Source organism: Cibotium barometz, chromosome 12, assembly GCF_041138505.1.
Source record: "Cibotium barometz isolate CiBa-2024 chromosome 12, ASM4113850v1, whole genome shotgun sequence".
Classification (NCBI taxonomy): domain Eukaryota; kingdom Viridiplantae; phylum Streptophyta; class Polypodiopsida; order Cyatheales; family Cibotiaceae; genus Cibotium; species Cibotium barometz.
Window position 1 is genome coordinate 30,839,619 of NC_141057.1, and position 18,371 is coordinate 30,857,989.

The following is an 18,371-nucleotide window of genomic DNA, read 5'->3' on the forward strand; positions in this document are numbered from 1 at the left end:
TGAGACTCAGTTCTGTTATGGTACGATAAATGAAGTAAATCCCAGATAGTCTTTGTTCTATGGAAAAGAATCAACGACTGTGCCTCTTGATTAGGAAAAAAGCGTTGGTCTCTATAATCCAAGTGCAAGTCTTTTCTTTGATCTGATCATGTGACTTACGGGTTCAGTGGTCGGATTGGTTTGGTTAGTTAAGGCTCTTGACTACGTTAGAATATAAATATCCTGGAGGAATCGCCCGTGCTTTCTGGGCGAGGGAAGTTTTTTGAGGTTCGGTTTTGGAAGAACCGAGGGATTAGTCTCTTGACCAAATATCCGTGGTGGTGGGCGAGGTGAGTGAGAGGCTTTGCCCTGCACAAGAAGTGCTACTTCCACTGCTAGCACCCCCGATTTTGTTGCCGGGAGGGGGCAGGGATATTTCACACTCTGGATGAAGACTAGTACCCCAAGATGGAAGTGAGAGGTGCTACTCGAGAAAAGAAAGAGCAAGTGGAAAAGGGAGAGACAAGGAATAGGAGAACATGTCTCATAAAGAAGAGGGGAATGCAATGGGATATATCTCTCTAGATCAATTCTTATCTCTAGTGCCAAATTATATGCAAAAACTGCTCCAAAAATTGGTACCCAAAGAGAAGCTAGTGGAGATGGCTAGAATGGTGCTAGAAGCTGTAGGGGGCTAATTCACCAATGTAGAGAAGGTTGTATATTATTATATAATCATGCTAGATGTGATGGTCAAAGATGATAGGATAGGACAAGTCATACCTCTCATGTGATTCTAGATGGAAGATCAGGGGTCAACATACTACCAAAAAGTTTGGCCAAAAGAATGGGCATAAAACGGTAATGCAGCCATATCTATTTCAAGTCATTGAGGACTAGAGGAGAAAGCGAAGGTAATGAGGGACTGTAAAGCTTCTTCAATTGCCAAGTTTTTGTATGAGTCCATCAATGACTAGATTCGGATGCCTAATTAAATTGGTCAATGATCAAAGCACACATTTTGTGAATGAGGTAATCAAGAAGTTGAGTGAATAGCATATGGTCATGCACAAGAAGTCCACTATGTACTACCCTCAATCCAAATGGCCAAGCTAAGTCCAACAGAACCTTGAAAGGAATCCTAATCAAGAATGTCAATAAGAACAGGACAAGCTGGGATAGGAAATTGCACTCTGATTTGGGGCCTTCAAGACAACTTATAAAAACACAACCTCACCTTTTAGCTTGGTGTATGGATTGGAGGAAGTTATGTGCCAATGGAATTCTTGGTGCCCACAGCCTCTTAGGATTATAGTCACTATAGAAAGGTTGAGTCTAGAGGCTTTGGTATTCACAAGATGTAATAACTATTGGGATCATAATTGGGACTCGGATGCTTAGAAAGGGACATAGTTTATTTTTTAGAGAAACTTAAATAGGGGTTTTCATGAGTTTCATGCATGCAGGTGGCGTCCCGTTTCTATGGAAAGTGAATTCCCTGGGAGTGGTGTGCATATGGTAAATGTGTGTATGGAGAGAAAGAGCCAGTTGTAAGGTTTGCGATGCCAGTGTTGAAGAAAATGGCCATAAATAGCATGTATCAAGAAAAGAGTATGGAGGTCACATCAATGAATTCTCACCCCCTTCCCCCTCATGATTTCTATTGTTTTTTGTGCCTTTTTCACAATTTTCCAAAAGCTAAAGATGAAGCTTAATAATGAGGGTCTCAATAGTGTTGCACGGCTAGGTCATCGACAAATGCATCCGGAGCCCAACATAGCCCTCTCTTGAGTTGGGTAGATCGCCTTGTGCCTTTCAGTACTGTGACATTAGGACTATTGAGCACTATTGTTCTCTGCAATTATGCTCTATACGTCTTGTGCTCTCTATCATCAACCAACTCTATCAACTTTCCTAGCAAGATGGTGGAATTCAAACATGTGCTTCGTTATCCCCAAAGAAGGAGAAAAGCATGCAAAATGCTATAGAAAGTCGGGCTCAAAGAGTTTGCTAAGCTGCCATGGGAGGAATCAAAAAAATCGTAGCTAGCCAAGTTGCATAAATCAAGCATGGTAAAGTTGCCATCTCATAAAATTTAGTGAATTTCTCCCTAGATATGTGGTAGTTGTATTTAAGCTTCTTGCAAAAAGAGAGATCAAGATCAAGATCAAGATCAAGCCAATTAATGAGGAGGGAGGAACTCATCCAAAAGTTTGGGCCGCTTGAGGGCAGAACAAAAGAATACAAGGTTATAGGTAACCCAGATGAGGGCACACATAAACAAATGATGTTTATGGTGGAAATGATCAATCTTGTCCACATAACCTACGGTATGTCTAGGAAGAACTATGGATTAGTGAAGTGAGAAAAGGTAGGATCCAAGATGGCCTGGTCAAAATCCTATACAATAATTTGAAAGATGAGATGCAAAAGTTGGAGGCTATCTCAAGGAAGTTGGAAAAATAGAGCAACAAAATAAATATTGGAGGCTATCTCAAGGCCCTCTTTTCCAAGGCACTCTTCCAAGGAGGAGTAGTCCCCAGACAAACAAGAAAAAGCATAGGAACAGGAGTTGGCAAAGCAAATTGTAGAAATACACAAGGAAGAACTTGAATGTGCCGAGAAACGATGTGAACGATAGCAACATGACAAGGAAGAGGAGTGGTGAGAAGCAGGACAAGGGAAAGTAGAGCATATTGAGACGGAGCCCACTGAGAGTGTAAGTATAACCCCCCTGCTACCCAAACCAACTCCATAATAGATAACATCTGCCAACTCTAGGTTGTCCCAAAAAAGGAAGTTTAATTTTGGAGACAGGAAATCAAGCAGCCAACCAACCAAGAAGCTGGAAGTGGAGTAGACCCAAAGGCTGGAAGTGCCCATGCCACATCCCAAAGATCTCCTTGCATTGGATGCCACAAGGCTGGAAGAAAAAATTGTGTAGGGTGCTCAAGAAGGATCCCCTCATGCATTTGGGAGTGTCTCTCACTCTCTTTCAAGATCAAGAAGTGGTGCCAACTCCTAGCAGGGTAGTGAGGTTTTTCTAGAACAAGTGGATGCAAACTGGGCTCAAAGAGCCCTCGATTATTTGCAAATATGTTTAGCAAAAGGACCTAAGGAGATCTAAAAGCTTAGGGAGGCCTTAAAGGAAATAGAAATCAAAGCGAAAGAGGTCCGCAAAGAGCTGCTAGTCCTACGAAGGCAGAGTTGCTAGCAACATGAAAAGATCCAAATGCAAATGTTGGGGTTGTAGGAAACCAACAAAGGCATGGAAAAATAAATTAAGACCTTAAAGCTGACAATGGGACTAGGTTAGGAATGAAAAACAAGACAAATCAAGGAAGCGCTAGATGTAGCCACTACCAACCCAACTGATGTAGCCACTACCAAAGCCACAATAGCCGAGTAGTAGAAGGCATACACCATGCTAAAGGAGTGTTATGGCCCTTGAAACACATCCAACAAGAGATTTCCTGTGGTGAACTGCAACTGTCGTGAGGATCTTTCCAATAGCTGAGCTCATAACCCTTGAGTTCTCTAAGCTCTACAACTCCTTGAGAAGCAATTCCACCACGCCTCCTATGACGTGAGTGTTGTCACGTCGCCGCGTTACACTACGGGTACTCATCCCTCCTCTCACCTCACATCACACACACACACACACACACACACACACACACACACACACACTAGCATGTATTAGAGAGAGATTAACAAGAGCAAGGCTCTATTGCATAATGGGAGAGTATATTGCATTATGAGAGATATTCACTTATATACATGGCCATAAGTGTTCACACTCACTTAAACTGTGGTGGCCGGCTTGACACTTTAGGCTCATAGAGGCCTAATGCTATTATAATGACTACTCTCATAATATATCCATGAAGTACATCACTTAGGAATTCATCCTAACTTACTACTACATGCTCTTGAAGCGAGAATCACCATAAATACTTCGTCACACCATTACGGGCGCCCGTCCAAGTTGTAGATTTGGACACCATTATTTCATATCTTGAATGTATGACCTTTTGGTGTATCTACCTTAACTCCTTGATATAAGATAATGGTAGTAGCTCTTGTCAACCCTAGGAATGGGTTAACATTCCCCCCTTCGTGATGGCGATCGCGTCCTCGTGATGGCATTGAAGACCTTTGTGTGGGGAGAATTGACATGCTTGTAGATGGCTTTGATGTTGATTGACGTTCAATGGTCTTTTGTTCCTTGGAAGGAACAAGAAGGGTTAGTTAGTAAATGAAAAGGTTAATGGTTTTTTGGGAATTCCTAACGGGTGGGTTGGTGGGGTTTTTTGCGAATGATTGCAATTTTATATTTGTGTGACCTTCTTTTTTTTGCTCACTTTGTTTTTGGCAATCATAAGCAAGGTTATATGTGATTTGTGTTAGTGGCGGGGAAGCTAAGATATGTTAAGAATGGGGGAGAAGAGAAGGAAGGATCTAGAGGAGCGTAGACAAAATCATCAGAATGAGATTGTGTTTCTCAGTTCCTCATTTGATTCATTGAAGTGACATTCATCATTTGAAGAAATTGGCCTTTGATGATATCCCTTTGTGTGGCAGGATTATTGTCAAATGTTGTTGAGAGTAGGGCCTATTCTTGCATGCTTCTTCCCATGTTCTTTTTATGTTTTATGTATATTTGAGTGCTCTTATGAAGCAAATATACATGAAGTACAAGAAGTGAGTCATATAGACTCTTATTGAACTGCTCTGTGTTGAAGTAGCCACTTGTTGGCGAGGATTGAAAGAATTACGTTGACTTGCGAGGCTAATATAGATATATTCACTAAGGATTGGAGATCATTAATTTGTGAAGATGGTAGCGTCGTCTAGAGAGGTTTGTAATTTGAAGGAAATTTCCTGGCGATGGGTTGTACCATTGACCAAGCTTTTGCTTACCGTGGCCCCCCCATCTAGAGATGTACCTGGAAAGTTGTTGATGGTGAGGCTTTGGTGAAAATGTCCTCTAGTGCATGAGTATGGATATGCACTCATGGAGCAACTTTTTTAGGTAGACCATATGTGTGACTCCCTGGTGTTTATCTTCTTTTTCTTTTTCTTTTTATTTTTATTTTTTCTTTTTTTAATCGTTTTTTTTAAATTTTTTTGTTACCACCTTGCAAGCAACAGGTTCGTGTGGCTACTCTCCTTTTTGAGAGAATAGGTTCTTATGTCTGCTACGTAGATTCTGCACTTATACGTCATATCCAGAGGGGTGAAAAGAGCATTGTGAGTTTGTCTTTGATGCGCTCATAAGTCTCCGTGTTGCAGACGTGGGAATTGATTCTTGATTTTTTGGCTCAAATGTTGTTGAGGCGGTAGGTAAGACTGTTGGTTGGTTACCAATGGGGTTGCTTGAACACACAAGCTCTTGTGTGTAGGTGCTAAATGCACGAGAGTGGTTGAGTGGCTTGCTTGATGTTGCTTGTCGAACTTTAGGTGACGAACTTTAGGTGAAGTTGTTGGGTTTCTATTCTTGTCGAACTTTAGGTGAAGTTGTTGGGGTTAACGTTGGTGGTGAGTCTTTCTTCACTTTGTTCGATTTTGGCAACCATATGATGGGATTACCATCATAGTATCCTTGTTGTTGAAGTACGAACTTTAGGTGAAGTTGTTGGGTTTCTATTCTTGTCGAACTTTAGGTGAAGTTGTTGGGGTTAACGTTGGTGGTGAGTCTTTCTTCACTTTGTTCGATTTTGGCAACCATATGATGGGATTACCATCATAGTATCCTTGTTGTTGAAGTACGTTCACGACACCCATCTTTGATGAACATTATAATTTGTGGTGGGCTGATGCTTTTAGTGCTGAGGTTTCTTTCTTTGTGCAAGCTTAGGTGACTTTTTGATGCACTTGGGAATCCAAGCTTTGGTAGTACCCTTGTGCTTGCAGTAATTTTTTTGGTACCCAGGGGGGACTGGCCCTTTCGTCTCAAACTTATGTTCTTAATGAGCTTATATAGCATTAATCTGGTGGTGTGGGACACTTAGATTGATTTCATGTGATTACTCTATACACATTTATGTTTCTTATCTTGTACTAACAAGCGTTTGTATGTGGGATGCACCTTTGTGGTATGGGACACTTAGACCTGTTTCACATATGATTACTTGATTGGGTTTTGAGTATATGTTTACTGAAATACATGATCACGTTTTCTAAATTTATCACGAAGTCATCCGCTCATACAAATACACAACTAAGGAGACACTTGCAACCCAAGCATCAAGAGGGAATGTGACGAGTTATCCATACATGTGTTTATTGGGGATATTATATTTTTTTTGTTCTTGACAGGGATGCCCATGTGAACTATGCCAATGGGAATATATATTAATACCGCGGTTAAATAATCAGTGGTGGATGGATTTCCATGCGTTTAGGCTGACATTTTGGTTATTTGGTGTTGTATTTTTTATTGTGTTGTGGCTATTTCTCATGATCTAGTTGGGATTGATTGATGCGACTTCAATGGGATTTGCCTATTTCATTATATATGCCTTGGTTTTTTGGGTAGAATTTCATGTTGCGGAGCCCCATGTAGGATATCTTAGGATGATATGCGAGCCTTATGGTCTTTGTACATGGATCAGCCTTTAGCATCTTAGCTTTTGCATTTTCTTTCATTTTAGTACCCACCATGATGATGTATTCCATGGACATGATGTAATCCTTTTGGCCATTTGTAGACGTTAATATAACTTTCTCTCTCTCTCTCTCTCTCTCTCTCTCTCTCTCTCTCGTGGAAAAGAAAACATAAAGCCTTCTCTAAGAGTTCCCTTCTCTTATTTTATTCTTACAATCCATTAATCTAATATCTATTAATACATTTCATTTAATAAATGATTTAGTTAACACCATATTAAACTTTTTAAAATACTTAATCAGTGTTAACGTTTACTTCAACTATTATTATCTTTTATCAATAGAAAACAATCAATAACAAATGAACTATTATAAGATGAATTGGAGCCAATAGCATGGTGGGTAAGGTGGCACCCTTGCTCTTAACAATAGGATGAAAAAAGAGTGTGTGCTAGCCAAATAAAAATAATAATTTTTGAAGGAAGAGTTTGGCGATGGAGTCTCCTTCAAGAGTACCACCGTAGTTTGGCGATGGAGTCTCCTCCAAGAGTACCACCGTATGCTGTTTCTCTTCTCTGTCTGCCGAGCGAGGTATGTAGGCTTTGGGCATGTCATGAAGGTTACGTTTACTCTGCATTGTACCACTGCAAAGCTAGGGATGCTCTTTTGCCTTTTATTTCCACGACTTGGGAGCTCATAACTACAGCAATTTTGTTTCTCACTTCAATTTATTTTATCTCTGGAATCTCTGGACTAATCTTTTATTACAAAGAATGGATTACATGAGATTCACCAGCCGTTTGGTACGGCCATCAGAGAGCATTGATGTTTAAGTTGCAAGTAATTACCTGCTAAGAGGTGCACATACACGTCAGATGTACATACACGTCAGAGGTCTCACACACATACACACACACACACATATACGCACATACATATACACACACAGAACACATGCATACATGCACACGAGCGCATGCGCTATAGCACACCCACATCCACACACACGCTCTCTCTCTCATGTAGAGGCGGGCTGAATGACAGTTGCACTGTGGGGATGTTGGGTTCACACTACCATTTCATCCTGTGAATTAGAGCTTTTCTCCTCCTCATCCTCACTTTGCAGTTGTATATATCTATTCCTTTCTGCTTCTGCCAATATACCAATCACTGCAGGAGACATGCCAGGAGGAAAAACTAATGATATTCATAGTGAAGGCAACATCCATGACTGTTTATATCTGCAATGCTCCAGAGTTCTCTTGCTCCTGTCACATACGATTAGCTCCACAGAGAAGTGGTAAGATTTGGTCAAGGAGTTATGGCTTTCAAACTCTGGATCGTGGGATGTGCCCGCGCAGTAGCATTGAATTGAATGACATTCTGAGCTCAGCTTACTTATGTTTTTTTAAACAAACAGCCTAATTTCTGGGTGTACTTCCACCCAAGGTGGTGAAGAGGTGTCTTGGAGGAACAAGATTCGGAGTCTCTCTCTCTCTCTCTCTCTCTCTCTCTCCCTCTCTCCCTCTGGTTGCCCACCCTCTTTGCCCTGCCTGTGCTCCCACGCCTTCCGCCTTCCTGCTTTGCTCCTGCTGGCCTCTTCGTGCCCCCACTTCCTGCCTTCTGCCGCCTTCACGCTCCCGCTGCCCACCTGCCTTCCACCCGCCCGCCTTCCTTGCCACCTTTGCGCACCTGCTGTCTGCCTCTGTGCTTTTCCTTCTTTGGCCTCGTGCCTGTGTGTCCCTTAGCCTCCCTTTGTCGGCCCACTTTCCCCCATTTACTGGCCTCCGCGCCCTAGCCTCCTTTTCGCCCTTCTCCGCCAGCCCTCCGTTGCCATTGAAGCCCCCAGCGGTCCCGAAGTCGCCCTTCCTCCTGGGAACCTCTCTAGCTCCTTTTATTTTTCCCTTGTCCGCCCATTGCTTCCTTTTCCCTTTAGGTTCCAATGTTGGGGTTTTTTCTTCTTTCGGCGAGGTACGGCTTCTCTAGTCTTCTATTCTCCAAAGCAGATCTCCAGCTCTTGGTTTCTACAGTCTCCTCCCTCGTGGCCTCTTCACTGGTTTGCAAGATAGTTGGGAGCTTCTTGGCACCACGTGGTCACATTCGGGATTTGCTCCAGGCAGCCCTCATTGGTGAGCCTGAGAAGATCACTGACATTCATTTTCTTGGACTCAGCTACTTTGAGATGGAGTTCAACTCACCCAGATTGAGTGAGTTCTCGGAGGCGTCGGCCCTTGTAATTCACCTAGTTGGGTGTGTGCACTACTTGGGCACTGCCTCGTAAATAATTAACACTAACACTTATGAAAAGACAATGCTGAAAATGTACAATTGCACAGTGACACTACACTGGGGCCGGAGCCAAGCTGAGCCCCCCCTCAATACCAAATATATTATTAGAGTGCTCTATTTTGTACAATGTTCCGTGGGGTCTTAAGCCAGATTTGCCATAAACAAGAAATGTCAAAGCATGTACAAAACAATATATTTGGTGATGATTCGGTCGATGTAGAGCCTTTCAAGCAACTCCCTAACTCTCACTGGAGTGAAGCAATCTTGAAATTGATGTTCTAGGTCCACACGCGTCATTAGTGTGCCCATACTAGCGCTTGGATTGCAGCCTTGGTGAAGCAGCATAAAAAACAAGCGTGATTGGGTGTAGTAAGTCACCCTTCTGATGGGGATCACCAATATGTGCTATGTTTTACAAATGGATGAGTGTAGCTTCCTGTATGAGCAAAAACGTTGGAGAGCTTGTGTGCAAGGAAGATGGCGATTAAGCTTGCAGAGCGGGAGAAAAGAATTGTGCATGCTCACGTGAGTGTCCACACCCAGCCTTTGCCAATTGGGAGGTCACCTCCCACTTATTGGGTGCCCATCCCACATTCCATGGCCACCAGGGAGCCCAAACAGGGTGTTGGACCTCGGCACTTAAAAAAATTGTCCACCCAAATTTATTGTGTGCGAACTTGAAAAGGTTATAAACATTACAAGGCATTTTAATAAATTAAAACAAGGCCTTGGGGTGCACTTACCACCTATGCACACGCCACAAAACATGTTAGAATAGAGGGGATTCACATGGTTCACAAGCAGGCATCCCAGGCCTGTGAACTGGACATCCATAGCAGGCAATCACATGAAAACAATTCATGTGGAAAAAGTTTCAAACATGCAAACGTGTGTGCATGTGCAACCTTGCTATGAATGAATCTCTCGGTGTCATGGAACATATAAAGCATTGGCATTTTTGGGCGCAAGCCTAGCTCATCGAAAGCACGGATCTCGGCACTCGGATCCACATATTGGCCACAAAACGGGCACAAAAATTGGGATTCCGAATACTCGGATCCACACTTTGGCCTCAAAATAGGTGGTGCGAAGGTTGCTTAGCACCCATAAAATGGCATGAGACTGGAGAGGACCATTTGGGTGGTCAAATGGTGACATCCCCCCGGGCTTCTAAATAGTTGTCCTCAACTGAAAAGTATCGAGGTACGCGTAAAGAAGCTGTAGATAGTTGGTGAAGCATTCTTCGTCAACCCACTTTGTATCAATAGGAAGATAGTTGTTGAATTTTACAAGGTGTCGTCTGGAAAGCTTGCTATCAGCTAGATTTATCTCCTTGTGAAATACTATCTGCTTTGGCTGAAGTATCTCTTCAAGCTCATTAATCTCTGGTAGCTCTTTTGTGATAGGCTCTTGTGGATGTGGCCCCCCGTACTTTTGCAATAAACTCACATGAAATGCATTGCGAATCCTTCAATGATCAAGTAATGTCACCTTGAAGGGCCTAGAATACTTGGTACAAATTTTAGGGTATGCTCCCTCTTTCCTTTGCCTCTTGCGAAGTCTTGCTTTTTCGAAATTCAGCAATACCCAATCATTCTCTTTAATGCCCATATGCTTGTCGGCAACCTTTTTATGTTTATCTTGAGGCCTAGAAATGGCTGTCTGCACTTGTGCAAAGGCGACGTCAAGATCTCAAACATACTCATCGACAACAAATATCTCATCCTTGGTGCCAAGGATCTCAAACGGGGCCTTTCTCGTGAATGCATGTACCGTGGTGTTGTAGGTAAACTCTACAAGGGGTAGATACTCCCATGTGGCCTTTTAATGTGCAACATAGCCTTGAGAAGATCTAACATAGTTGAATTTGCAGCACCACTTTGGCCATTCATTTGTGGGTGATAAGCTGATGAAAAATCCAATTTTGTGTCCATGTTATTGAAGAGGGACCTCCAAAAGAGGGTCAAAGTCTTGGGATCTCTATCCTCCACAATGGACTTCGGCATACCATGATGCTTTAACACTTGTGCAAGAAAGACCCTCACCATATGGTCAGGTTTAATGGTCTTCTTGACGGGTAAGAAACGGGTTTGCTTGCTAAACTTGTCCACGATTGTCCATGTAGCACTTATGAAAAGACAATGCTGAAAATGAACCATCGCAGAGTGACACTACACTGGGGCCGGAACCAGGCTGAGCCTCCCCTCAATACCAAATATATTATTGGAGTGTTCTATTTTGTACAATGTTCCAAGGGCTCTTAAGCTAGATTTGCCATAAACAAGAAATGTCAAAGCATGTACAAAACAATATATTCGGTGATGATTTGGTGGATGTAGAGCCTTTCCAGCAACTCCCTAACTCTCACTAGAGTGAAGCAATCTCAAAACTGATGTTCCAGGCCCACACGTGTCATTGGTGTGCCCATACTAGCGCTTGAATTGTAGCCTCACGGTGATGGGAATGCTGAAAATTAGGAATTGGCACAAGAGGTCACTTTCGGGGACAAAACCAAGCAGCGACGGAGTCGTAGATGAATTTTGTTGCGTAAACATCATTGGATTGATCATGGGCACCTCCCATAGGTATAAAGAGGCACTATGGATGCTTGGAACAGCCCTAAATCAGCTTGACTAGCTCCTAGAAGGAATCGACTAGGTCCCAGAAGGATGGCATACAGCATGGGCTGATTAGGGGCAGCGGAAGGAGGCTGTACAGGAGCAGAACAACTGTCGAATGATGACATGGTAGCCGTATAGGTTTTCTTTGTGAAATAGCATAAAAAACAAGCGTGACTGGGTGTAGTAGGTCACCCTTCTGATGGGGATCACCAATATGTGCTATGTTTTACAAATGGATGAGTGTAGCTTCTTGTATGAGCAAAAACGTTGGAGAGCTTGTGTGCAAGGAAGATGGCGATTAAGCTTGCTGAGCGGGAGAAAAGAATTGTGCATGCTTACTTGAGCTTCCACACCCAGCCTTTGCCAATTGGGAGGTCACCTCCCACTTACTAGGTGCCCATCCCACATTCCATGGCCACCAGGGAGCCCAAACAGGGTGTTGGACCTCGGCACTTAAAAAAATTGTCCACCCAAATTTATTATGTGCGAACATGCAAAGGTTATAAACATTACAAAGCATTTTAATAAATTAAAACAAGGCCCTGGGGTGCACTTACCACCTATTCACACGCCACAAAATATGTTAGAATAGAGGAGATTCACATGGTTCACAAGCAGGCGTCCCAGGCCTGTGAATTGGACATCCATAGCAGGCAATCACACGAAAACAATTCATGTGGAAAATGTTTTAAACATGCAAACGTGTGTGCATGTGCAACCTTGCTATGAACCAATCTCTCGGTCATGGAACATGTAAAGCATTGGCATTTCTGGGCACAAGCCTAGCTCATTGAAAAGCACGGAACTGGGATCTTGGGCACTCGGATCCACATATTGGCCACAAAACGGGCACAAAAATTGGGATTTTGAACACTCAGATCCACACTTTGGTCTCAAAATAGGTGGCACGAAGGTTGCCTAGCACCCGTAAAATGGCATGAGATTGGAGAGGACCATTGGGCTGGTCAAATGGTGACATCCCCCCCGGGCTTCTAAATAGTTGTCCTCAACTGAAAAGTATCGAGGTACGCCTAAAGAAGGTGTAGATAGTTGGTGAAGTATTCTTCGTCAACCCCCTTTGTATCAATAGGAAGATAGTTGTTGAATAATTATTATTATTATTATTTTTCAACTGGCCTTTGGCCCAAGGTCCTTCCATAGTTACCAAATTTCACTGTCCGTAGACAGCCGCCCGTAGGCGATGCCGCCGAGGAAGCACGAAGGGGGGTTTTGAACTCAGGACCTCTTGGTCCTAGGCAAACACCTTCTCCACTTGAGCTATCACCTCATTGGCAGATAGTTGTTGAATTTTACAAGGTATCGTCTAGAAAGCTTGCTATTAGCTAGATTTCTCTCCTTGTGAAATACTATCGGCTTTGGCTAAAGTATCTTGCCAAGCTCATTAATCTCTGGTAGCTCTTTTGTGATAGGCACTTGTGTATGTGGCCCCCCGTACTTCCGCAATAAACTCACATGAAATGCATTGCGAATCCTCCAATGATTAGGTAATGTCACCTTGAAGGGCCCATAATACTTGGTACAAAGTTTAGGGCATGCTCCCTCTTTCCTTTGCGTCTTGCGATGTCTTGCTTTCTCAAAATTCAACAATACCCAATCATTCTCTTCAATGCCCATATACCTTCTATGCTCGTCGGTAGCCTTTTATGCTTATCTTGAGACCTAGCAATGGCTGTGTGCACTTGTGCAAAGGCGACATCAAGATCTCAAACAAACTCATCGACAACAAATATCTCATCCTTGGTGCCAAGGATCTCAAACGGGGCCTTTCTCGTGGATGCATGTACCGTGGTGTTGTAGGTAAACTCTACAAGGGGTAGATACTGTCAAAATACGCAGCGGAAATGATAACCAAACTTGAGACCACAATAGCAAGTAGAGTGCAGAAAATAGACAGCACAAGAGAAGGAGAGAGATAGGCGTATAACTCTTCTCTATACACAAGATCCCGTGGAAAACTGAATGAATACAATGTGGGGGCAATGGGGCCTATTTATATGGCCCCATGAGTGCAGTCGGCCAGTAGATGGACAGGTGACTGGACCTGAAATGCCCACGGCCTGAAAATACAGTAGTCGGCCAGCATATCAAAGTCGGCCATCACTCGTGTGCAGTCGGCTAGTAGCAGGGAGCAACTGGGACTGCCTGTGACCAGTCGGCCAGCATCTGGTACAGCTGACAGGTCCTACACTGCCTCCCACACTTGGAAAAATAGGGAAAAATGGGGAAAAAATACAGGGAGTGAGGAAAAATGATAAAACACCTATACAGGGCGGGCACACCCCCAACAGAGGCCCTGGTGTCTGATAAAGACAGGAGATGACTTCTAACACCCCCTCTCAGCTCTTGGCTGTGAAATCAACCCAAGGGAGCTGGAGTGCCGCCTGAGCGTAGCCTGAGGTAGTCAGAGGATTCCTAGGGTTAACCGGATGGTATAGGATCTTTATACCTAGGTATGCTCAGATAGCATCCCCTTTAACTAACCTTCTCAAGAAAAGTACACTTTTTCTGCAATGTGTCAGAGTGCCTTCGACAAGCTGAAGACAGCCTTAGTAACCAACCCTGTCCTTAAATTGCCAGATTTTACCAAACCCTTTGAGGTAGTTACTGATGCCAGTGGATTTGCCTTAGTTAGGCGGTGCTCTAATGCAAGAAGGTCATGCAGTCGTGAAGAGGTCCGCCGCATTGTCCTCCGTCGAACAATAAAGTAGCAAGATGTCACCAGCCAAGATCTTCTCACATACAAAGTGATATTGTATCTCTATGTGCTTGGTCCGGGCATGGAAGACCGGGTTCCGAGCAATAGCTGTACAACTCTAGTTATCGCACTGGATGACTATGGGCTCCTTCTGCGGAAACCTAATCTCGCCTAGCAGCCTCCGCAACCACACAACCTCGCAAGCAGCACCACAAGCAGCCCGGTACTGTGCCTCTGTCGAAGATAGGGCAATAGTTGGCTGCCTCTTACTGCTCCAAGAAACTGCTCCTAAGCCGAGGGTAAAACTGTAACCTGAAGTAGATCTCCTCGCAAGCAGCACCACAAGCAGCTCGGTACTCTGCCTCTGTCGAAGATAGGGCAATAGTTGGCTGCCTCTTACTGCTCCAAGAAACTGCTCCTGAGCCGAGGGTAAAACTGTAACTTGAAGTAGATCTCTTCGTGTCTGGATCTCCTCCCCAATCCGAGTCACTCCAACCTTGGAGTCAGACTCCATGCCCTCCTGTGTAAAAGAGTCCTAGATCCTTCGTACTTTGCAGATACCGCAAGATCCGCAATCGTGCGTCCCAATGAGACTTCAATGGCGTCTGTAGAAAAGAGCTCAACAGCCCCACGGAGAAGCTCAAGTCCAATCTGGTGTTCAGCAACCAGATCAATGAACCAACCAACTTCCGATACTGCGAGGGCAATGGGGCCTATTTATATGGCCCCATGAGTGCCAGTAGTAGATGGACAGCCGACTGGACCTGAAATGCCCACGACTTGAAAATACAGCAGTCGGCCAGCATATCAAAGTCGGCCATCACTCGTGTGCAGTCGGCCAGCAGGGAGCAACTGGGACTGCTTGTGACCAGTCGGCCAGCATTTGGTACAGCCGACAGGTCCTACACTGCCTCCCACACCTTGGAAAAATAGGAAAAAATGGGAAAAAAATACAGGGAGTGAGGAAAAATGATAAAACACCTATACAGGGCGGGCACACCCACAACAGAGGCCCTGGTGTCTGATAAAGACAGGAGATGACTTCTAACAGATACTTCTCCCATGTGGTCTTTTAATGTGTAACATAGCCTTGAGAAGATCTAACATAGTTGAATTTGCAGCCCCACTTTGGCCATCTATTTGTGGGTGATAAGCTGATGAAAAATCCAATTTTGTGCCCATGTTATTAAAGAGGGACCTCCAAAAGAGGGTCAAAGTCTTGGGATCTCTATTCTCCACAGTGGACTTTGGCATACCATGATGCTTTAACACTTTTGCAAGAAAGACCCTCAGCATATGCTCGGGTTTAATGGTCTTCTTGACGGGTAAGAAATGGGCTTGTTTGCTAAACCTGTCTGCTATTGTCAATATAGCATCGTTATCGTGCTAGTTCCTTGGAAAATCCATTATGAAGTTCATAGATATACTTTCGCATGGCTGTGAGGGAATAGGCAATGGGTGAAGCAAACATGGAGCCTTTTGCTTATCAATAGCGCTCAATCATGCGCGCAGCAGGCAATATACATCGATAACGAGCATAAGGAGGAGTATGACACTCATCCATAACCTTTTGCCTCATGTTAGACACAACACATAGGCAATTATCCTTCATAAGATAGCCATCTTTGATCACATATAAAGCATGTGTGAGGGAAAAAGGACGAAAGGACCAGATGTGCAAGAGATCAGAGCAAACCAACATAGCATGAAATGGATGAATTAGTATATGAATAATGGTGAATGTAATCTAGTACAAGAGGACCTCTGATGTGAGGTGACCCTGAGGAAGTAGACCGGCGAAGGAGCAAAGACGAAGTCGGTGCAAGAGGCTCGGTTGATGATGAAGGCTTGCATCGAAGATAGCGGTGGCACTCCGAGTGATGTCGAGGGCCGCGAACGCAGGACTGCACAAGAGCAGTGTACTGAGAAGGGATCCCGAGGAAGGTGGCTGCCAAAACACAGATATGTGTGAGGGCAGGGTGCTGTTGTCGATGGTGAAGCAAGATGCTGCGGAAGCAGGCCGGATGGTGTGTTGATGCGGGCTGCTGCAGCCACTGCTGAACACAGGTTGATGAAGATGAGGTGTTGATCATCGGGCTGCTGCTGTTGTGTGCTGTGCAGGTGGTATAGCATCGGCTGCTGATATGCAGTGATGAATCTATGATGATGATGATAATTGATGATCACCGGGCTGCTACTGTGGTGTGCTGCGCAGGTGGAATGCCCGTAATATGCGATGATGATATTTGTTGGTGAGGTTGATGGGAAGGAGGGGCAGCTCTATATAGTTCTGGCCCCCCAGCCGACCAAGTCGGTTGGCCCTGTCGGCCAGCCTGGCTGACTTGATAAAGAGCCTTTTTAGGCCTTTATAATGAGGGCCTTTTGGGAGCTGTTTTGGGCCATATTGGGCTGGTTGTCGCACAGCATGTGCATGACCAGCCATCAAACCAGTCCATAAACTTGCAAAATCTGTATCTTTATGATACAAATCTCACATGGCAGATAAGTCCCCATGAGATGCAAGTGAAACTGTGGCCACATATGGTCTCCTGGACAAGGAATCTTGCATCACATTCTTCTTCCCGGGATTGTGTGCAATCTGAAAACGAAACATAGAGAGGAAGTTTGCTATCTTCATATGCTTCTCTGAGAGTTTAGTCTATGGAGAGAGTACTGTCAGAATATGCCGCGGAAATGATAACCAAACTTGGGTAGACAAGAGCAAGTAGACTGCAGAAAATAATCAGCACAAGAAACACAGAGAGATAGGTGTGTAAACTCTTCTCTATACACAAGATCTCGAAAAACTGAATGAGAAAGTGGTGGGGGCTGAGGGGCAATATATACAACTCCATGAGGGCAGTCGGCCAGCTACAGATAGTGCCCACGACTGATAAAACAGCAGTCGGCCAGCAGCCTGATGCCCACGTTTGGTGCAAGAGCAGTCGGCCAGCAGCCCAGATGCCCACGCCTGAAGAAAGTCCAGTCGGCCAGCATTGGGGTGCTCCTGGCATCACCCGGCAGCCCTCCTACCACTAGGAAAAAATGGGAAAAATAGGGAAAAAATACGGGGAGTGTGGAAAAATGATATACGGGCGGGCACACCCACAACAGAGGCCCTGGTGTATACAAATAGACAGGAGATGACTTCTAACACCCCCTCTCAGCTCCTGGCTGTGAAACCAACCCCAGGGAGTTGGAGTGCCGCCTGAGCGTAGCCTGAGGTAGAGACTTCGTGAAGAGGTCCGCCGCATTGTCCTCCGTCGAACAATAAAGTAGCAAGATGTCACCCGCCAAGATCTTCTCACGTACAAAGTGATACTGTATCTCTATATGCTTGGTCCGGGCATGGAAAACCGGGTTCCGAGCAATAGCTATACAACTCTGGTTATCACACTGGATGACTGTGGGCTCCCTCTGTGGAAACCCAATCTCGCCTAGCAGCCTCCGCAGCCATACAACCTCACAAGCAGCACCACAAGCAGCCCGATACTCTGCCTCTGTCGAAGAAAGGGCAATAGTTGGCTGCTTCTTGCTGCTCCAAGAAACTGCTCCTGAGCCGAGGGTAAAAGTATATCCTGAAGTAGATCTCCTCTGTCTGGATCTCCTCCCCAATCTGAGTCACTCCAACCTTGGAGCTTGACTCCATTCCCTCCTGTGTAAAAGAGTCCCAGATTCTTCGTACTCTGCAGATACCGCAAGATCCGCAATCCTGCATCCCAATGAGTCTTCAATGGCGTCTGCATAAAAGAGCTCAACAGCCCCATGGAGAAGCTCAAGTCCAATCTGGTGTTCAGCAACCAGATCAATGAACCAACCAACTTCCGGTACTGCGAGGCATCAACTGGCTCACAAGGATCTGTAACGGTTAACTTTGTGTTCGGGTCCATCGGCGAAGTAATAGGCTTGCAGTTCTCCATCCCAAAGGCCTCAAGCAACTCATGAACATACCGCTGCTGAGAGACGAAAAACCCCCTCTGGGTCTACCAGATCTCCAATCCCAAGAAGAAGTGGAGTAAGCCTAAATCGGTCATCTCAAACTCCTTTGACAAGGCAGCCTTCCTCGCTCCAATGTGCTCCACATGACCGCCGGTGAGAATGAGATCATCCACATAAAGGATGATAAGTGTGACCATGCCGCGTTCCCGAAAGAGATA

At 44.6% G+C, this 18,371-nt stretch overlaps 1 protein-coding gene across 2 annotated transcripts in view; it reads left to right on the top strand.

Moving 5' to 3' along the window:
* Positions 1-7,002: 7,002 nt before the first annotated feature.
* The window catches only part of LOC147633279 (uncharacterized), a 100,418-nt gene continuing 89,049 nt past the window's right edge, over positions 7,003-18,371 (top strand). The window contains exon 1 of one of the 2 annotated variants that reach the window (XM_086806313.1): positions 7,003-7,179. In XM_086806313.1, the coding sequence (XP_086662439.1) occupies positions 7,120-7,179 (60 nt within the window). In that variant the 5' untranslated portion in view covers positions 7,003-7,119. The remainder of the gene's footprint in view (positions 7,180-18,371) is intronic. The other variant, XM_086806312.1, reaches the window with a different exon arrangement.